Source organism: Urocitellus parryii, unplaced genomic scaffold (genome assembly GCF_045843805.1).
Source record: "Urocitellus parryii isolate mUroPar1 unplaced genomic scaffold, mUroPar1.hap1 Scaffold_53, whole genome shotgun sequence".
NCBI classification, from domain to species: domain Eukaryota; kingdom Metazoa; phylum Chordata; class Mammalia; order Rodentia; family Sciuridae; genus Urocitellus; species Urocitellus parryii.
The window spans coordinates 1,785,699-1,807,814 of NW_027554068.1; the positions used below are offsets into that span (position 1 = coordinate 1,785,699).

A 22,116-nucleotide genomic window follows, 5' to 3' on the forward strand; every position below is an offset into this window, starting at 1 on the left:
TAATCCAGATTCTGGATAAAGGTTTATGACTCATTAAAAGGTTTATTAAGCCCTGCAATAACACTAACAACATGCATTTTATTCAGTCACTTGATAGTATACAAATGAATTGAAGGATCCTTTAAAATTTTTATGTAAGAAATAATTTACTATGGAACTTTAGTGAAAGTTTCACTTTATATTTTATTGCTAAGTTATGTACTTTTTGTATTTTAATTCTGTGACATTCTAACACTCAGATATATTAGACATTTTCTATATATTAGGCTATATATTTTTTCTTTTTCTGAAACTGTTTATTCATCTGGGATACCGGTTCCACTTTATCTCTATATTTAAATCTGGCTATCTTGTAAACCAGTGGTTCTCATTCTTTCCACTGCTGCAGACATACCTGATGGACTTCTTCCACAAGTGATATAGACTTCTATGATAATACTCCTGTATTTAGGGGTTACCATATGTGTGCCTAATTAGGAAACACTGGACATTGAGGTTGAGAATTCATTTCTTTTTCATATTTTATTTTTTAGTTGTAGATGGACACAATATCTTTATTTTATTTTTATGTGGTGCTGAGGATCAAACCCAGGCCCTCGCACACACGGCCTCGCATGTGCTAGGCGAGTGATCTACTGCTGAGGCACAACCGCAGCTGGAGAATTCCTTTCTTAATCATCAATTCCTATACATCTTCCTTTGCAAAAAATGTTCAAGACTTTACAACTAGAATTCTTTCCTGAGCTTCTGTAGTGCCTCATGTTCACTTCTCTTCATGACCCTTGTACTTTATATTTTGTTGTGTCTTAATGTAGAAGTCTTAGTTTGTTATAAGTAAGCTTTGTATTGATTAAGTCTTTATAACTAAGATCTCTTTTAGCAGACTACTTTACGGTAGGAGATACTCAGCCATTATTTGGATGAATAAATGATTTAGCATTAATTCTGAATATTTTTAAGAGTAATGCCTTTATTACTAAAAGTTTCAATTTAGTTATATTTCATTGACCTCTTTGATAATGGTGTATCTTTTGAATGATTTTTGAAATTCTAGATTTTGATAACTTTTTTTGGTTTTGTGGTTATGGCTATGACTTTTTTTTTTAACAGTGTACTTATATAGAAATTGATCAAGTTCCAGAAACATATGCTGTTGTCCTTAGTCGCCCTGCTTGGTTGTGGGGGGCAGAAATGGGAGCCAATGAGCATGGAGTTTGCATTGGGAATGAAGCTGTATGGGGAAGAGAAGAAGTTTGTGATGAAGAAGCACTACTGGGCATGGACCTTGTCAGGTTATTTGTGTGTTATATTTTTTCATTATAGAACTTGTCTAATTGTTAAATCTTGGTATAATTCTTACCTATTTTATTTTTCAATTTTTCTTTTTTTGGACTTTGATACTTCATAGTATCAAAGATAAAAATGTTTTAGAGTTTCAGCATGCAATTTCATGGCTATCAAAGATCACTAATTGGGAGAAGGGAAGGAGAGGGAAATCATGATTCATTGGAAGTACCTAATATAATTGTGTAATTTACACAATAACCTTATGGAATATGTATTACTATCATAATTTTACAAATGAGATATCTGAATTTCAGATATAAAGCAACTTGCCGATAAATTACCAAGTCAAAAAGTTTAAAAATTAGATTTCATATTATTTGTTAACTTGAAAGAATTTTTGCTTTGAATGTAAACACAAAGTCATATGAGCATGAAAATATTTCAGAAAAATAAACAAAGTTTATTTTAATATTTTTATTTTAGACTTGGCCTTGAAAGAGCTGACACAGCTGAAAAAGCCCTCAAGGTCATTGTTGATTTGTTAGAGAAATATGGCCAGGGTGGAAACTGTACAGAGGGCAGGATGGAATTTAGTTATCACAACAGTTTCCTGATAGCTGATAGGAATGAAGCCTGGATTCTGGAGACTGCAGGGAAGCATTGGGCAGCAGAAAAAGTAAAAGGTATGGAAAACTTTTTTTTTTTATTTATAAGGGAACAAATCTATTTTGGCTCACAATTCTGAAAGGGGGGAAAATCCAAGAATATGGTGGCACATCTGCTCAGTTTCTTGTGGCAGGTCTTACTGCTTCGGCCTGTAGGGGAAAGCAGTAGGGCAAATGGGCACATGCAGAAGACGAAGAACATAAGGAATGACTTTGCTTTAATAACTTGCTCTTGTGGTAATTAATCTAGATGGACAACTTTTTTGTGTGATTTAATTTACTATTAATAAAATATACCCTTAACTGCAGATATTGCATTTCATTGTCTTTGAAGATTTATATTCCAGCAAAATAAAGGGTAACCTGTAGGGGAAAAGTTAAAAATTGGAAAGAACATGTACTATGAAGTGCATTCTTGAAAAGGTTAAAAGGTAGCATTATCTCTGGCTATATGAGTTTCATATAATGTGTGTATATTTTATGTGCATCAGTTTTTGGCTATTTTATAGTGCTTTTTTTCTTTTAATAACCCCTTGCTATCTTGTCCTCTTTTAACTTTGAGCTGAACACCAAAATTCTTTCATGCTTAAGTATGGAGGTGAGAAAAGGGGAATGGAGCTGGAGATGGATGTCTTTGGGTTGGTGGTTAGAAAGGATATAGTGAAACAAGAATGTCCACTCTCACGAGTATATATATTTCAATACATTTTCTGAAATTTTAGCAATTATGTGAGAAGGAAATAAAATAAAAGGGATACAAAGAGTAAAGGGAAAAGTCAAATTATCACTGTTTTCAGGTGATATTATCCCATACTTATAAGATCTAAAAAGTTCCCCCAGACTTCTAGAACTAATAAACAAACTCAACAAAGTATCAAGATACAAAATCAATATTCAAGAATCAGTAACTTTCCTATTCACCAATAATCAATCCATTGAAAAAGAAATTAGGAAAACAATCCCATGCATAATAACCTAAAGAAAGAAAGAAAGAATAAATCTAATCAAAGAGGTGAAAGACCTTTATAATGAAAATTATAGAACACTGAAGAAAGAAATTGAAGAAGACACTAGAAAATGGACAGATCTCCCATGTTCATGGAGAGGCAGAATAGCCGTAGTACAAAAAGTGATCTACAGATTCAATGCAATGTCCATCAAAATACCAATAATATTATTCACAGAACTAGAAAAAACAGTCCAAAAATTCATATGGAAGAATATAAAATCCAGAATGTCACAAGCAACTCAAAGAAAATAAAAAAATGCTGATGGCATCACAATACCCAATTTTAAATTACACTACAAAGCTAGTAAGAAAAACAGAACAGAACTGGCATAAAAACACACATAGAGCAATGCAATAGAAGACACAGAGACAGACCCACACAGATACATTCATCTGATCCTTACAAAGGTGCCCAAAATATACTTTGGAGAAAAGATAGCCTTTTAAACAAATGTGTGGAAAAACTGAATATCCAGATGTAGAATAATGAAACTCACCCTGAATTTGAGGTTGAGCTCCCTCTCACCCTGCACAAAAGTCAACTCAAAATGGATGAAAGACCTAGGAATCAGACCAGAAACGTGGCAACTTTAAAGTGGGTCAGCACTTCAACATATAGGTACAGACAAGCAACAACTTCTTCAACAAGACTCCTAAACTTCAGGAAATAGTACCAAAAATTAATAAATGGGTTTGCATCAAATTGAAAAGCTTCTGTACAGCAAAGTAAAAAAAGAGCATGAAGAGAGTATACAAACTGGGAGAAGTCTTTGCTAGCTAGTTTTTCAACAGAGGATTAATATCCATAATATATAAAGAACTTTAAAAATCTATAAAATAACCCAGTCAATAAATGGGGAAAAAAATTAAACACTTCTCAAAAGAAGAAATACAAATGGAAAACAAATATATGAAAAAAATTTCAACATCTTTAGCAATCAGGGAAATGCAAATCAAAATTACCCTAAGAGTTCATCTTATTCCAATTAGAATGGCAGTAATCAAGAAATACAAATAATAATAAATGCTGGCAAGAATGAAGGAGAAAAAGAATACTTATGGGATCTTGATGGGATTATGACTTTGTATAACCAGTATGGAAATCAGTATGGAGGTTCCTCAAAAGACTAGGAATGGAAAGATCATATGATGCAGCTATGATATTCCTCAATATTTATTCAAAAGAATTAAAGTCAGCATAGCTATACATACATACCCATGTTTATAGCAATGCAATTCCCAATAGCCAAGGTATAGAACCAATGTCTGTCTGTAAGTGTCTAATGTTAAGGTCTGTAAACAAGTCAAAATAACACCTGGTATTTTGCCAGGGGAATGTTAGAGTTCGTAAACAAGTCTGGATGGTGCCTGCCTGGCAAAATGCCAGATCTGCTGCAGTCCGGCTGCAGCAAAATAGCCGGGGGGTGAGGGGGTGGGGGGTGACGAATAACTTCTGTAGATTGATACAGCAGGAGTAGGAGCGTTTATTGTAGGACAACAGAGCTATTTATACATTTTGCACAGCTTATCTTAATTAGTATAAAGTAGATACATCAGTCAACCAATAAGGAATCTCCACACTTAATGGCTCGCTTTTGTTACTTTTCAAACCACTCCCTCTGGCATTTTGCCAGGCACCATCCAGACTTGTTTACGAACTCTAACATTGCCCTGGCAAAATACCAGGTGTTATTTTGACTTGTTTACAGACCTTAACATTGTCTATCAATGGATAAGTGAATAAAGAAAATGTGGCATATATATACAATGGAGCTTTTTAAAATTGATTTTTAAAAAAATAAATGACAGCGGAATGCAATACAATTCTTTTTTTTTTTTTTTAAAGAGAGAGTGAGAGAGGAGAGAAAGAGAGAGAGAGAGAGAACTTTCAACATTTATTCTTTAGTTCTCGGCAGACACAATATCTTTGTTGGTATGTGGTGCTGAGGATCGAACCCGGGCCGCACGCATGCCAGGCGAGCGCGCTACCGCTTGAGCCACATCCCCAGCCCCGGATACAATTCTTATTACACATATACAGCACAATTTTCATATCTCTGGTTGTATATAAAGTATGTTGACACCAATTTGTGCCTTCATACATGTACTTTGGACAATGGAGTTTTATTCAGACATAAATATGAATGAAACTGTGTAATTTAAAGGAAAATGGATGGAACTTGAGAACATTATGTTAAATGAAGTAAGCCAGACTCAGAAACTCAATGGTCATATTCTCTTTCGTATGTGGATGCTAAAGAAAATAAAAGGCAGGGGCAAGGTTGTCATAAAAATAGAAAGGAGACCAGTGGAGTAGAAGAAAGGGACAAGGAGGAGGATAGAGGAGAGGGAAAAGAAGGTACTGGTGAATGAAATTGACTAAATTATGTGCATGTACTAATATGTAATAATAAATCCCACTATTATGCTTAATTTTAATGTTATCAGTAAAAAAGAAAGGGTACGATGATATAATAATAAAACAAAATTTTATGTCATTGGGTAGAACAACACAAGTTGTTTGCTTTAGAATGCTTTGCTTTTTCTTTCCCATGGTTTTGTTTTGATCATATATTCCTTTTATTTTTTTCAAGTGAGGAAATCCAGAGATGTAAGAGACTGGTATATGCAAAACTTGGAATTGAGATCTTCCTGATTTCAGTTCAGTGTTCTTTCACTAGAGCACAACCTGTGTTCAAACATAATCATGTGATTATGTTTGAGATCCAGGAGGATCTCCTAGTTTTACTAAGGAGATAATATATACATGTAAAAATGTTAATTGTTGTATGAATGATACACATAGATGCTGTGAATATTAAAGAAAGGAAAGGTCATTGTAAGCTGGGGGAGTTCAGAAAGGCTTCATAAAGGAAGACTTGAGCTTTGGAGGATTTGGATATTATTTTCAAAACAGATCATTGCCAGTTGTTTTGTTGGACATTTTGTTATATATTTTGCTTTATATATATTGTTTTATGTTTTATTTTATGTATTTTATCTTTTTTAATATATAAAGTTTAACTTAGACTATTTTCTGATTGTGTTAATTGACCCTATTATATCATTAAGCACTTTTAATTTTATCAAATATGCTACATGAAAAGACAAACGAATTCTGTTCAACACAGTTCAACATTCTGTGAAAAAGTCTCATTAGGTCATGCAAAATAAGCACCTTCACTGGGTCTCATTATCCAGTTGTACGTTTTGTCACCAGTTTTTCTATTTCTAAATGAGCCCAAGAACTAAATTGTTGTCTTTGAATGTTCCTAACACAAAGAAATGATAAATGTCTGATATAATATACACCCATTTGCCTTGGTCTGATTATTAGACATTATTATACATGTAATGAAATGCTACACTGTACCACATAAATATGTACAATTATTATGTGTCAATTAAAATATATGTTGATTAAAAAAACTGAATTGTTGGATTATAGGGAATCATCTCTTAGATGGAAACTTCATCACTATCCTTAATTCTATTTTGACTTAAGTCTTGATTTTATAGTGAGACTATCCCAAGTATTACTTCAGTAGAATAATTACTTAGTTGATTTTTACTTTGCAGCTGTCTTTTAAATCAGTTTCAAAACATTATCAATTTTAATTAATTAACATTCATTTTTGTGGTACGGGGATTAAACCCAGGGACACTTTACCCCTGGGCTACATTCTCAGCCCTTTGTAAAAAATTTTGAGACAGGGTCTTCCTAAGTTGTCTAGGCTGTCCTCAAACTTGTGATTCTCCTGAGTGGTTGGGTCAATTTTCATTTATCATCAGCTATATAATTTATTGTGAACAGACTTTTATTGTTTTTTCCTCTTTTGTATTTTAGTGGAAAATTTTATTTGTGACTTGTGCCACAATATCTTTGCAAGCAATGTATTTATGATTTAAAAAAAATAGTGTTAGAAACTATAGTAAATCCACATCCTTGAGTATTACTCAGCAATAAAAAGGAACGAACTGTTGATACCTACAGTAAGCTGGATGAATCTTTAGAGAATTATGTTGAGGGGCTGGGGATGTGGCTCAGGTGGTAGCGCGCCCGCCTGGCATGCGTGTGGCCTGGGTTCGATTCCCAGCACCACATACAAACAAAGATGTTGTGTCCGCCGAAAACTAAAAAATAAATATTAAAAAAAGAGAATTATGTTGAGTAAAAAAAAAAGCTAGGATTTTTAGAATTAATATTTAGAGAAATAAGAGAACAAACTAGTGGTTGCCTGGAGTTCATGTATGCTACGGGTGGGAGACAGTGGGTATGGCTCTAAGAGGGGGCAACATAAAGGATTCTTGTGGTAGTACAAGCATTCTTTTTCTTGACTGTATCATTACCAGTATTATGATTGTGACTTTATACTCTAGTTTTTCAAAATGTTTTTGTTGGAGGATATGGAGTAAAGGGAACACAGTTTCTCCCTGGATTATTTCTTATAACTGCATATGCATCTACAATTATCTGAACATAAAAAGTTTAATTCTAAAAATTGTCTCTTAGAATATGCAATAGATGAACATAGTACAAAATTTAGAAGTCTATGTTTACATTTAAATAGTGATTAAGAATTTATAATGTATAGATGGAACAATAATGTTAAACATAACTTTTCGTTTTCATTTCCCTTTTCTTTGAAAATAGAAGGAGTTCGTAATATTTCTAATCAGTTTTCTATAACAACCAAGATTGACCAAGAACACCCAGACATGAGAAACTATGCTAAGCAGAAAGGATGGTGGGATGGTAAAAAGGAATTTGATTTTGCTGCAACATATTCTTATCTTGACACAGCCAAGATGATGACTTCATCAGGCAGATACTGTGAGGGCTACAAGCTTCTGAATAAACACAAAGGTAATTTTAGCATTTTAATAATGTCAAAATAACAAATTACATTTTTGTGGATATAATGTAGGAGTGATAAATCTGTTTTTAGGAATTATATTTAATAAAAATATAGTCATTAAAACTGAAAACAGTATGATGATGTAAGCTATTTTTTGAGATGTGTAAAATTTATAATTGTGGGAAGGTAATGATTCTATGTGAAAGTTCAGATTTTCATTTCTTAGAAACTTTAAAAAAAATTCTGTTAATATTCTTCAAACAAAATTGTGGTTACTTCTCAGATTTTTTTTTTTTTTTTTGGTACCAGGGTTGAACTCAGGGCTGCTTAACCACTGAGCTACATTCCCAGTTCTTTGCTAAGTTGATGAGCCTGGCTTTGAATTTGTGATCCTCCTGCCTCAGCCTCCTGAGCTGCTGGCATTACATGCGTGCACCACCCTACCTGGCTCTCAGAATTTTTTGAAACATGGAAACATGCTTCTTTGACTTTTGCTGCTACTTCTTGTATTTATCTTTTGATAGTACTCTTTTAAAAAATATTTATTTAGTTGTAGATAAACATACAGTATGTTTATTTATTTTTACATGGTGCTGAGGATCAAACCTAGTGCCTCACATATACAAGGCAAGTGCTTACCACTGAGCTACAGCTACAGCCCCTTGATAGTACTCTTATTGGTTATTTTATTACTGTAAATTATATCTAGAAGTTCTGGTTGAGAAGACAAACTGAGCAGATACAAGAATTCCCTCCTTCCCACTTCAAAACTTCAGAAATATTGATTAAAATAGTCATTAAAAGCATATATAACTAAGTTCAAATACAAGAATAGGAAATCACCAGGTTCTAAAAATGAAGAGAAAACCTATAATATGAGCAAGATTTGGAATATTTCCACCCCCAGACAGTCCTCCTCATCTCTGGGTCAAAGGGCAGGGGGATTCTGCATTGGAGCTAAGCCTTACAGGCTAGAGTTTTAACATCCATGAAAGCATAGATGGCTAGGTCAAAGACTTGTTTGGAAAATAGGAGCTAGGCTCTTTCCCAAGGTACAAATCTAAAAAATATTACTGTACTTCTTGCCTAGATCCCTAGCCTAGAGTTGCGCTTCCTGCCTTCTCAGGCTATAAGTCAATACAGTCTCTTATGAGAGATTGAACTCTCAACCACATTTATTTTGTGGGCTACCTGTGTGGGGCTGAGAAACAAATGTTGGTTTGGAATTAGTAAACCATACAAGACCTCAGCATATGTGTATTTCTAACTCTACTATGTGAATATTTGATACAATACATATTCAGATTTTACTCAAATTACCTATCTAATGGAAAATGTACTATAATAAATCTACATGTAACTGCACTGAAAACATTTAAATTACATGGGATTCTGATGAAAGAATGAAGTTTCTATCTATACTATAATAGCTTCTCCTGTAATGTCCTCAAGTATTCTGACTTTTCCTGTGTATTATCTGATCTGCTGTTAAATCTCATCTAGTGATGTTTTCATTTTCAATATTGTATTTCATCTCTACAAATTTCATTTGGTTCTTTATCTTTCATTTGTCTACTCATTACCTTTGTGTTTTTCTTTAAATCCTTGAGCATATTCGTCATATAGCAATGTAATAGAAATTTTAGCATTCTTGTCTGCTAACAATATCATCTCCATAATTTTTGAGTCTGTCTTCCGGTGACCAAATTTTCATCTTTTTTGCGGGAGGGGGAGTTGCATTTTCAAGGATCTAGTAATTTTGATTGGATGGTGGGCATTATGATTTTATTTGATGAATGCTGCAATTTTGTATTCTTTGAAACACTGTTGGAATTTTAGTAATTTCATTCCTTTAGGCCTATTTTTAATACTTATTAGGATCGCTCTATAGTAGTCTTTCCTTTGGGGCTGGTTTAAGTCTAATTCTGGGGAGGAAGAAGATATAAATGACTAGTGTCAGAAATAAGAGTTCATTATAGGCTCCACAGACTTTAGGAAACTAACAAAGGAATACTACAAATAAATCTATGCTCCTAATTTCATTAACTCAGAGGAAATGAACCAATTCCCTAAAATCCACAGAACACCAAATTTACCTAATAAGAAATGGATAACTTGTTTTAGCAGATACTTATCTTAATTGATTATACTCAATCTGCAAACTATCATTGGCTCAACTTTCAGTCCATTTCTTGCATTCTGCCCCACATGATTATTTAGGGATCAGATGAATATTTGGGCTATTTGGGCAGATGTGTTCTTTTTTTGTTATTGTTTTGAACAGAGAATTTAGAATTTCTTCTGCCTGACTCTCTGCATTATGGGATTTGCCCTTCACTTTCCAGTGCTTGTGGTTGACCTCTGGTTCTTGAGGTCAGAAATACCAAGGTTATCTGTTGCAGCCAGCACAGCACTGACTGTGGACTTCCTATAAGTTGCAGTCATAAAAAAATTGGGAAACTCACCCTATGCATCATCCTCTCATCCACATCACCTCCAAATTTTCTTGCCTTTGTTAGTTGTAAAGAGCCCTCAGGTTAATTGTTCATTGCATTTTTATTCCAAGTTTATATTAGGGAGGGTTGGTCTGATATGAGCTTACATAGTGAAGTTCAAAGTAGAACTCCTTCACATGTCTTTTATTATTCCATGATATTATTTTACTTTTAAAAATAAATATATTCACATGATTGAAAATTTAAAGGTACATTTGTAGTCTGTCCCCAAATACTTAGTTTTTTCCCCCATAGGCAATTCTTTATATATTCTCCCAGAGATGAAACAGGTTTAATGAGACAAATATGTATATGTATTTTACTGAAATGGTAGCATGCCATTTATACTTTTGTACATATAACTTTCCAAAGTTAGTAGTATATAATACAGATCATTCTATTTTAGTATCTGCAGAACTTTCCTTTAAATAGATACATATTTATTATTTTGATATTGCCTCAATTTTTATGTAGTAGTATTTTGATCATTACATAATAAAGAATGATTGTATGAATCATACTTTAGCTAACAAATAACTGTTACTTAGGTAATTTTTAGTTTTTCATTACTGAAAATCATATAAAGTGTTCATAGCCTACTTATATTCATATCCATGGTTATTTTAGTAGAATGAGTTTTTAGAAGAAGAATGTGCAGTCAAGATGTATATATATTTTAAAGTTTTTGAAACACATTGCCACAGTGGCCACCAGAATAGATACATCAATTTAAATTAACACCAGCAATATTTGAATAGTTGAGTGCCTATTTTCTAAATACTTATTTTTTAACCTTTATAATTTTGTGGGGGGTACCCAGGATTGAACCCAGGGGCACTTAACCACTGAGCCACATCTCCAGCCCTTTTTTATGTTTTATTTAGAGACAAGAGTCTTGCTGAGTTGTTTACGGCCTTGCTAAATTGCTGAGGCTGATCTTATTTTTATTCATTTTTAAATAGTTCTTTTTATTTTTTAAATTTTTATTTATATATGACAGTGGGATGTATTACAATTCTTACCACACACATAGAGCATAATTTTTCATATCTCTGGTTGTATACAAAGTATATTCACATCAATTCATGTCTTCATACATTTACTTTGGATAATAATGATCATCACATTCCACTATCATTTATAACCCCATGTCCCCCTCTTCCCCTCCAACAACTCTGCCCTATCTAGAATTCATCCCTGCCTCTCATGCTCCCTCTCCCTATCCCACTATAAATCAGCCTCCTTATATCAAAGAAGACATTCAGGATTGTTTTTTGGGGGATTGATTAACTTCACTTAGCATTATCTTCTCTAACTCCATCCATTCACCTGCAAATCCCATGATTTTTTCTCTTTTATTCCTGAGTAATAATCAATTGTGTATATGCCACATTTCTTTTAATACATTCATCTACTGAAGGGCATCTAGGTTGGTTCCACAGTTTAGCTATTGTGAATCGTGCTGCTATAAACACTGATGTGATTGTGTCCCTATAGTAAGCTGTTTTAAGTCCTTTGGGTATAGACCCAGGAGAGTGGATAGCTGGGTCAAATGATGGCTCCAGTCCCAATTTTCCAAGAAATCTCCAAACTGCTTTCTATATTGGCTGCACCAATTTGCAATCCCACCAGCAATGTATGTACCTTTTCCTCCACATCCTCGCCAACACTTGTTGTTTGTATGCATACTAGCTGCCATTCTGACTGGAGTGAGATGAAATCTTAGAGTGGTTTTGATTTGCACTTCTCTAATTGCTAGTGATGATGAACATTTTTTCATATATTTGTTGATTGACTTATATCATCTTCTGAGAAGTGTCTGTTCAGGTCCTTGGCCCATTTATTGATTGGGTTATTTGTGTTTTTTTGGTGCTTAGCTTTTTAAGTTCTTTATATACCCTAGAGATTAGTGCTCTATCTGATGTGTGAGGGGTAAAGATTTGCCCCCAAGATGTAGGCTCTCTATTCACCTCACAGATTATTTCTTTTGCTGAGAAGAAACTTTTTAGTTTGATTCCATCCCATTTATTGATTCTTGATTTTAATTCTTGTGCCACAGGAGTCTTATTAAGGAAGTTGGGGCCCAATCCCACATAATGGAAATTAGGGCCTACTTTTTCTTCTATTAGATGCAGGGTCTCTGGTTTTATTCCTAAGTCCTTGATCCATTTTGAGTTGAGTTTTTTGAGTGGTGAGAAATAAGGTTTTAATTTCTTTTTGTTGCATATGGATTTCCAGTTTTCCCAGCACCATCTGTTGAAGAGGCTATTTTTTCTCCAGTGCATGTTTTTGGTACCTTTGTCTAATATAAGATAATTGTAAAAGATAATTGTAATTTTGTGGGTTAGTCTGCCGAAGCTAATCTTGAACACATAATCCTTCTGCCTCTGCCTCCTGAAACACTGGGATTATAGGTGTGTGCCACTGCACCTGACTAGCCCTTATAAATTTTGTAGGTAAAAGTGGCATATTATTATCTCAATATATATTATTTTATTAGTAAGATTACACATTCCGATATTTATTGAAAATTTATAATTTTCTTATAAATTGTCCACTTATTAGTGTATCTTTTTCCCATTTTTTATATTGGGTCACTATTAACTCCTAAAAAATAACTTTTAATGTACTTTTCCCCTTTGCTACCAAATAATTCTGGCAAAATAAATTTTATTTAGATTACTGAGTAGCAGATAATAGCTAAAAGAGTCATTTTACTAAAAAAACATGTGACTGCTCTATCCTCCTTCACTTAAAGAATAAAATGGTTCTATAAATCAATCAGATACCAACTACTCAGATGGATCAGTCAGTGATTGATATTTGCTTTTTTCAAGTATTCATTAAACAAATTAATTTCACATTAGTTATTTTTCAAAGTATTTAATATCTTATATTTTAATTTCTAAAACAATGTCAAAATTTGAAATATTTTCTACAAAGTTTCTTAATGTTAGTTTATCATTTTATTTTATGTATTAATTAATTTATTTTTAGTACTGGGATTGAACACAGGGGTGCTGAACCACTGAGCCACATCCCCAGCCCTTTTTTGTATTTTATTTAGAGATAGGATCTTCCTGAGATGTTTAGGGCCTCGCTAAGTTGCTGAGTATAGCTTTAAACTTTTGATCCTCCTGCCTCAGCCTTCTGAGCCACTGGGATTACAGGTGTGTACAACCATGCCCAGCTAATTTATCATTTTATAAGTATATTTAAACTATTTTTCCATAGGGATAGGTATATAAAAAATGATACAGAATGTTATACTAAATATTTCAATTTTAGACTTATTATAAAAGTAGATTTAAAAAAAGTTGTAGCAGTATCTACTCTCATTTATTGCAAACTTATCCAGGGCTAGGTACTGTATTAAGTTATTCACTTACATTTTCTTTTTAAACAGCCATATGAAGTAGATATTATCTTCATTTTACAAATGAGAAAACTATATGTATTTGTGCTCTTCATTTATATTCTCTATGAAACTGAAAAAAGGGCTTTTTAAATTTACCTTTATTTTTCTCTTAATACTTAGCTCAATGTCTTGTACTACTATGTTGTGTGTGCTTAATAAGTGTTGAAATGATTAATTAAGAATCATTATTGGGTTGAATTGAATTAAATTGTAACTTCTAGGTAGTTTAGCAAAGATCACTGTTGTGTATATTTTTCAGGCAGTAAACATAAAGTCCAGGAAATAAAATTAGCAGATAATTTTTAAAAATGAAGAGCAACAATGCATAATTAAGATGGAAAGGAAAATGTCAAGAATGTAAGGTTTAGAGTAATTGGACAAAAGGAAGAAAACCAAATAGAAATAATAAAACATTAATTCCCCAGTGCATCATAATACTTGTTATATTTAACTACAAAATACTGAATTGTAGATTTGATAGTTATACATGAATATATTAATATATGCATCTGACATGAAGCTTATTTTTTTCAAGTGTGAAGTATAGTTCATCTAGCTTTCTGTGCTTTGCCAAAAGAATAAATGTATTTCCAATTCTTTCATAGAAAATTGTCCACTAGTACATTATGGCTAATTTTTCTAGATAGAAGAGCCTACCTTTCTCCTTTCTAACCATCCCTACCTGATGGCTATTAACTGTGCTGCATGTATATCCAAATTGTATCTATATTCACTCATGTATTTTAAATAACTAGTTTAAATTGCAATGAAATTGCACCCTGTGTTTTGCATTTATTTTACTGAACCCTGCCACTGCAGTCTCAGTACTTATTCAATGCTTGCTAGTGGATTACTTATAGCTACCCTACTCAAGTGATCATGTAAATCCTCCTTTCATTTTGAGAATTGTAGGTTTTGAATACAGAAAACATTTTTGTAATACTTGTATTATCACAGTGTTATGTTCTGCCACTGTTTTTTATTAAAACTTGCATTTATAGGAATTTAGACTTGAATCATTTTTAAATCTCACTAGGTATTGGAGCTATGTATCTGATAGTAGTAGATCAGTATGGGTGGTAGGCTTTTGTTTTATTGCCGAGTTTTAACATTAAAGGTGCTTTTTTGGGTAACACCCTTTTTTCTTCCTGTGTTTTTCAAAATTAACAGAAAATTATGACTCCTATAACAAGTTACCTATAAATTCAGTAAGTTATTTTTCTTGTTTGAATTTGAAGTCATGGTTATACTGTGAAGAAACCAGATAGAATATGGACTTGTGTAAATCTATTTTCATTACCATAAAATTGTTGGTAAGTTGCATGATTAACTGATGACAGAACATTACATTATTGTATATGAAAGTTAATTTTCTTTTGAAGTATCACAAAAAATCATATTTTGGGTATAGACTTGCTATGAGCTTTTTCTTTTCTTTCTTTCCTTCCCTCCATTTTCCCTCCCGGAATTGAACCCAGGGGCACTCAACCACTGAGTCACATCTCCAAACCTTTTTGTATTTTATTAGAGACAGGGTCTTGCTGAGTTACTTAGGGCCTTGCTAAATTGCTAAACTCTGGGTTTGAACTTGCAATCTTCCTGTCTCAGCCTTCCATTGGGATTATAGGCATGCACCACTGCTCCCAGTGAAGCTTTTTCTTTTAATCCCCATGTTAGGGGAATGGTGTGGGGAGATTCTTGCTTTCCCTATTCTATTTATCTTTGTGAGTTACTTCATTTTAAAATTTCTTTCTGGTAAGTATTGTAAAATGTTGTGTTTATTATTTGGTGCTGGGGATTGAATCCACGGCATTGTGCATACTAAGCGTGTGCTCTACCACTGAGCTATATCTCCAGCCCCAAAACTGTAGAGTTTGGGGAGAGAGGAAAACAAACAAACAAACAAAAACTTGTGGTCAATTAACCATGTTAAGTGAAAGTTATTTAAGTCTTTAGAACTATGTTTAGCTGGGCATGGTGATGCTCGCCTGTAATCTTAGCAGTTTGGGAGACTAAGGCAGGAGGATAGGAAGTTCAAAGCCAGCTTCAGCAATGTAGCAAAACCCTGTCTTAAAATAAAAAATAAAAAGGGCTGTGGATGTGATTCAGTGATTAAGCACCCCTGGGTACAATCAAAAACAAAACCAAAAACTGATTTTAAGGAAACAATTAAATATTTCCACATAAGTTATCTGAAATACCTGATGGCAGACACTATGTTTTATTACTTAAAAAACAAACAAACTGTACTTGTTACAATATGGATATACCATGTTTATTGTTGTTATTAAGAACCTGGTACTGGGCTGGGGATGTGGCTCAAGCGGTAGTGCGCTCGCCTGGCATGCGTGCAGCCCGGGTTCGATCCTCAGCATCACATACCAACAAAGATGTTGTGTCCTCCGAGAACTAAAAAATAAATATTAAAAATTCTCTCTCTCTCTCTCTCTCTCTCTCTCTCTCTCTCTCTCTCTCTCTCTCTCCTCTCTCTCACTCTCTCTTTAAAAAAAATAACCTGGTACTATTTCTGGGTAAGAAAAAACTGATGTATTTAATAAATTGGAGGCATAATAATGGAGTGGTTAAAAGAATACTGCTACCTGTGTTGGAGTACTTGGAATTAAACTTACCTTCTTCCAGGAATAACTATAATAACTGGAGTAGTGGAAATCTCCCTGTTTAAAAACATGAATGAATACCTGAAACAGTCAGAACATGACTTTTTTTTTTTGCAGTCCTGGGAATTGAACATTTTTCAAGTATGCTAGGCTGACTATACCCCACCCCTCTTTTAATTTTGAGACAGGTTTTGCTGAGTTAACCCAGACTGGCCTCTAACTTGCAATCCTGTGTTCCAAGTAGCGGGATTATAGGTGTGCCCCATGGTACCCAGTTTCTCTTTTTCTTTCTTTCTCTCTTCAGTGCTATATATTGAACCCAGGGCTTCATTCATGCTAGGCAAGTGCTCTTCCTCTGAGTTACAGAGCTAATATCGCCAGCCCCTCAAAACCTGTTTTATGAGCTAGAGAACAATATGAGAGTATTTATAATACTGTTTTTTTATGTGACATGAAAAACACCTCCTTATTACTCTGCTTTTTCAGAATTATCCTGGCAATTTTTTTAATAATCATATATTTTATTTTATTTTTAGTTGATTTAATTTTTTTTATTTCTGGAAATTCTTGAATGTTCATTTTTGCCAATGAATTTTATGATATTTTTTCAGTTTATCCCAAGAAAAGTCTCATACAAAGTCAATGACAAATAACACATGGATAGAGTTAGACCTATTAATTGAAGAGAAAACTAAGGATGGTAATATGATCAAGTGCTTTCAAAGACAGTGACTTCAGTATTAAAGGATTAAGAGAGTGACAACCCATTATTGGATGCTGGGAAATGATGGGTTAAGAAACTTGATGTAATCCTCAAATATTTTTGTGAAAATTGTCTTTATGATCATCCTGCAGTAGTCATAAAGTATTCTCATAAAATTTTGTTGGAAAAATTATACTTCATTCTTTGTTCTAAGAATTAGCATGTTAAAATTTAAAACTAAATTGTTTTTTGTAAGTTTATATTTATATAAATTTATTTCTGTAATATTTTTATTTTACATTAAAAGTTCAATCAATCCTTTTTACTCCATTATTTACCATGAAGTTTTGATTCTCATTTTAAATGTGTTACTTTGAGTAGTAGTCTTTTCTTGTGTCAGTTTTCTTTTGATAATGAGAATTTCTTATATTCAAAGGAAAACTTTTAAGCCTATTCTGAAACTTTTTAGGAGAGATTGTCAATGACTTGTTAACTGTTGTTACTTTAGTTGAAATTGGATCATATTCATGAAGAGATATATCTCTTCATATTTATATCTCTATATAGATATACACCTCTAGTTTCTATGACAGTGCCTGGCACTTAACAGATGCCCCAAAATGTTTTTTTTTTAAATAAATGAGAACTAAATAGAGGGAAATATCATCCTTTTCTATAGGGAATGTATAATCTAATGATGGGGCTACAACAAATAAACAAAAGATTAGTAATGCTTATAGATGGAGAGGAAAAGGTCATTTCAGTTGAGCTTAATAGTAAGTTTTAATTTTCAGGAGTTTGAATTTGATTTAGGAGGAATTTGGAGTGATAAATTTTGCAGAAGAAAATTAATGATAGGTCAGAAGAAAAACAAACTATTTTTGTAGGACTGCTGTGTTAGTCAGCTTTTTAATTGCTGTGACCAAGATACTTGACAAGTACAACTTTGAGGAGGAAGTTTATTTTGGCTCACAGTTTCAGAGGTCTCAGCTGATTCCATTGCTCTGAGCTCTTGGTGAGGCATAACATCATGGTGGAAGGGCTGATGGAGGAAAACTACTCAACTCATGATGTCCAGAAAGCAGACAGAGAGGGATCAGGGACAAATACAAAGGTACACCTCTAGAGACCTAATTCCTCCAGTCATTCCCACCTGCCTATAGTTACTGCCCAACTAGTCCATTCAAATTATTAATCCATCAAGTGGCTTAATCCACTAATTAGGTTTCAACTCTTACAATCTAATCCTCTCACTGCTGAACATTTCTGCCTTCACACAGGAACTTTGGGGAAATACCTTATATCCAAACCATAATAACTATATAGGTAGGTTAGGGTTTTTTTGTTGTTGTTGTTGTTACTGTAAGGTAGTTCTGAGCCACATCTTTGACTATAAATGTGTATAGCAAGGAACAGAGCTGTCTGAAAACATCAATGACTTTAAAAAAATTTTTGTGATGCTTTCCAAATACTGAATTCTGAAACTCTGTGTAACCAGGGACATGTTATATTTACTAAAGATAGAAAATAATTTTTTCTATTTTCCTCAAAAAAAATTCTGAAAAACAATACACATTAAATATAAAAGCATAAAACAGTATAATCACATGCAATATATCATCACATACATGTTTCATCTCACACATGGACGTTTAATTTTTAAAGTAGCCCAGCAGGATTATGCACACCCAAATTCCATTAACCATAATGTGTTTTGTCATCTTCATTCTTTTTCAAGTTCTAGCCCACACTTTAATGTAAGCTTATTAATGTCAGACACAGAAATTAATATAGGAAAAATAATGTGTTGTTTTATAAAAATAATTTTTTATAATATTGGAAACTAAATACAATATTTTTATTGATTGAATGGACAGGCTCAGATAATAGGTTATTGAAATATCATCAGTTCATTACTAAATATGCCTTAAAAATTCTGTAAGTGCAATAGGATTGAATGTATTTTTATACTATTGATTGCTTTTGCTTACAAAGTTTTTACCTGTTAGAATGTTTTTGAGATTTTGCATATTTTATATTTAAAAGAAAATATCTTTCTGTGACAATGTGCTGTTGAAACAGAGTTTGTTTATAGTTGATGTCTCATTTATACCAAAATCGATATCTCCTATATTATCAGTAGAGAAAGCAGTTTGTAATTGTAAAATATATATATGCAAACATATTTAATGGATTTTAAAATTATTTCCCTAGGAAACATAACATTTGAAACAATGATGGAAATTCTCCGAGATAAACCAAGTGGCATTAATATGGAGGGAGAATTCCTGACCACTGCAAGCATGGTTTCTGTTTTACCTCAAGATTCCAACCTTCCTTGCATTCACTTCTTTACGCGGACTCCTGATCCTGAGAGGTAAAGTCACAAAATACTGTGAACTAGCAAGTGGTCATGGTATGGGGAAGAATCATAGTGTGTTGATAATTCTGTGAGACTAAATTTTTGTTACATAAATAAGACAACTTGTTGGTGGATTTTCTGGGCCAATTTTAGATTGCAATTTCCATAAATGTGTAACTGTTCTCATTTTTTATGGGAAGAAAAGGCTTATAGTTTTGTATTTACCCTTATCTGTACTCCTCTTTCCTACAAATATATTTAACATTGTCAAGAAAAGAAGGTAGATAGGTTTCTCAGATTTCAGACATTAATGACATTAAATGATTTATAAGTTAGTAAATTGAATAAGTAATGTAGTTGTGCTAGATTTACTTTTGTACATATAGAAAACATACATATAAAACTTAAACTATCAGTAGTTCAAGTTATATCTTTAGGACTTTATTTATAGACTATCTTGATTCAAGTCATTTGTATCTCTTACCAAATTTAACACCACATTACATTTAGAAATGATTTCGTACTTGCTATCCCTTAATGTTATAGACTTTCATATTGTTAAAGATACTTCAAGAAGTTAGAGTGTGAAACCTGTGTCCCTTCATTAACACTTGTACTGATTTTCACTCCAAGTTATAATCCTCAGTCTATAACACTGAGAATTGTTCTTACCTTAGGAAATGGAAAACTGTTCATTCACTGACATGGTATATGTGCTGTGCTCTCAGTAGGTCGGTATGAATGCAGCCCTAAATTAAGCATTGCCCCTGCTATAAATGAGATCACACTGTACACTGGGATTTGGGCATAGCATAATTAATATGACAGGAACAACTTACTTATGTAGCATCATTAACAGAAACTTCTCTAAGAGAATCTTGGAAAACTTAGAATAATGCTGAATTTTTCAACATTTTGACATGTCAATTTAATTAAGTCTCTTTCTTCTAGATCAGTTTTTAAGCCTTTCATATTTGTGCCACATATTTCACAACTGTTGGATACCAGTTCACCAACATTTGAACTTGAAGATCCAGTTAAAAAGAGGCTGCACTTAAAGAGTAAGCCTGACAGAAGACACCCACTCTACCAAAACCACCAACAGGCTTTGGAAGTAATAAATAATAATGAGGTATTATTATATTATCTGTTATATCATTAGAATAGTTTAAAGTATGATTCAATCTGAATTCTAAACATTGAAGAACCAATTTCTTTCCTTCATGTAAAAAGTAGGATTATAAATAGTATAGATGTTGCTGGAGATGATGGTGCCCTCCTGTAATCCCAGCAGCTTGGGAGGCTGAGGCAGAAGGATTGGATTTCAAAGCCAGCCTCAGTAACAGCGAGGTAATAAGCAACTCAGTGAGACTCTGTCTTTAAATACAAAATAGGGCTGGGGATGTGGCTCAGTGGTCAAGTGCCCCTGAGTTCAATCCCCAGTACCCTCTACCCCCACCCCCCCAAAAAAAAAAGAAATAGTGTAGATGCTATTACTATAGTAAAGCTGTATTATTTTTACTTTTGGTTAAGAATATGTATGTTGTGACTATTTTAGAGAAATTTAGTATATTAAACATAATAATAACTAACATTTATTAAGCACTTATCATATACCATTTTATATGGATTATTTTATTTAATCTGCACAATCATTTTATGAGATAGGTACTATTGTTATCTCCATTTTACTGATAAGGAATCCAAGACTAGGAGAGAGGTTTAGTAATTAGCTTAGTATCTCACACCAAAAATTACAAAGACTCTAAAGGGCAGTAAATTTTAATCCTACAACTGCAGATGAAAATTAATTGAAAGTGATTGAAGGCCACATAGACTTAAAATAATAAGTTGTTTTTTAAAAAAATAATATATGCTTATTATTTTAAAAATGTGAACATTGTAAAGAGCAACATATCACCTGAAATCTCCAGAAATAAGCAGATGTATTTATTTTATGACATAGATTGAAACTTAATTTTATAAAATATACCTCTTCAGCCTTCCCTATCCCTTGCCTGTCCAACTCCCCCCCCCATAAGAATGAAATGGGGCTGGGGTTGTAGCTCAATAGTAGAGTACTTGCTTAGCATGCATTAGCATGCATGCATGAGGCCTTGGGTTTGATCCCCACCCAGCATTGCAAAAAAAAAAAAAAAAAAAAAAAAGAAGAAGAAGAAAAGAAAGAAAGAAATAAAAAAGAAAAAAAGAAAGTACAAGTGCTGTCTAAAGGCAACTATCAATTGACAACGTGCAATGAAGGAAAAGATTAACCATCCTATATCTTTTCTTGGCTATTTTTACCACTTGCTAATTTTTCTTGCTATATAATCCTTTAACTTTTTCAAGATCTAGGCATTTACATCTGTCTACATTTAAATCAATTAAATTAATTTTCCTCCAGGCAATTACTCATTTTTGCCTGTAATATGTTTGCATAGTTATCTGCCTTTTTCCCCCCACTTCACTATTTTGCTTTTGCTTGAAGCACTTTGCCAGACTTCCTATTTGCTAAGAATTCTTAATGCTGATTCTGCTTTATTGGGGACCAGTTTGTTTTCACATCTGGTCTACAGTCTAAATACTGTTTTGTAGCTTAGTGGTGTGAAATGAGAGGCAAGTAATAGGAACCCACTTAATATGCTGACTGGGGCCCAAGTGACTGGGCCTGAGGTGTCTATCATTCCTATGTACTTAGCT

General features: G+C 33.2%; 1 protein-coding gene across 4 annotated transcripts in view; it reads left to right on the forward strand.

The window, feature by feature from the left end:
* Nucleotides 1-22,116, forward strand: part of LOC144252721 (secernin-3-like) — a 34,088-nt gene that overhangs the window by 3,909 nt on the left and 8,063 nt on the right. For 2 of the 4 annotated variants that reach the window (XM_077794861.1, XM_077794864.1), the window contains exons 3-7: nt 1,111-1,292; nt 1,771-1,970; nt 7,616-7,828; nt 19,269-19,431; nt 20,368-20,548. In XM_077794861.1, coding sequence (XP_077650987.1) covers nt 1,111-1,292; nt 1,771-1,970; nt 7,616-7,828; nt 19,269-19,431; nt 20,368-20,548 — 939 coding nt within the window. The remainder of the gene's footprint in view (nt 1-1,110; nt 1,293-1,770; nt 1,971-7,615; nt 7,829-19,268; nt 19,432-20,367; nt 20,549-22,116) is intronic. The other 2 variants (XM_077794862.1, XM_077794863.1) reach the window with 2 other exon arrangements.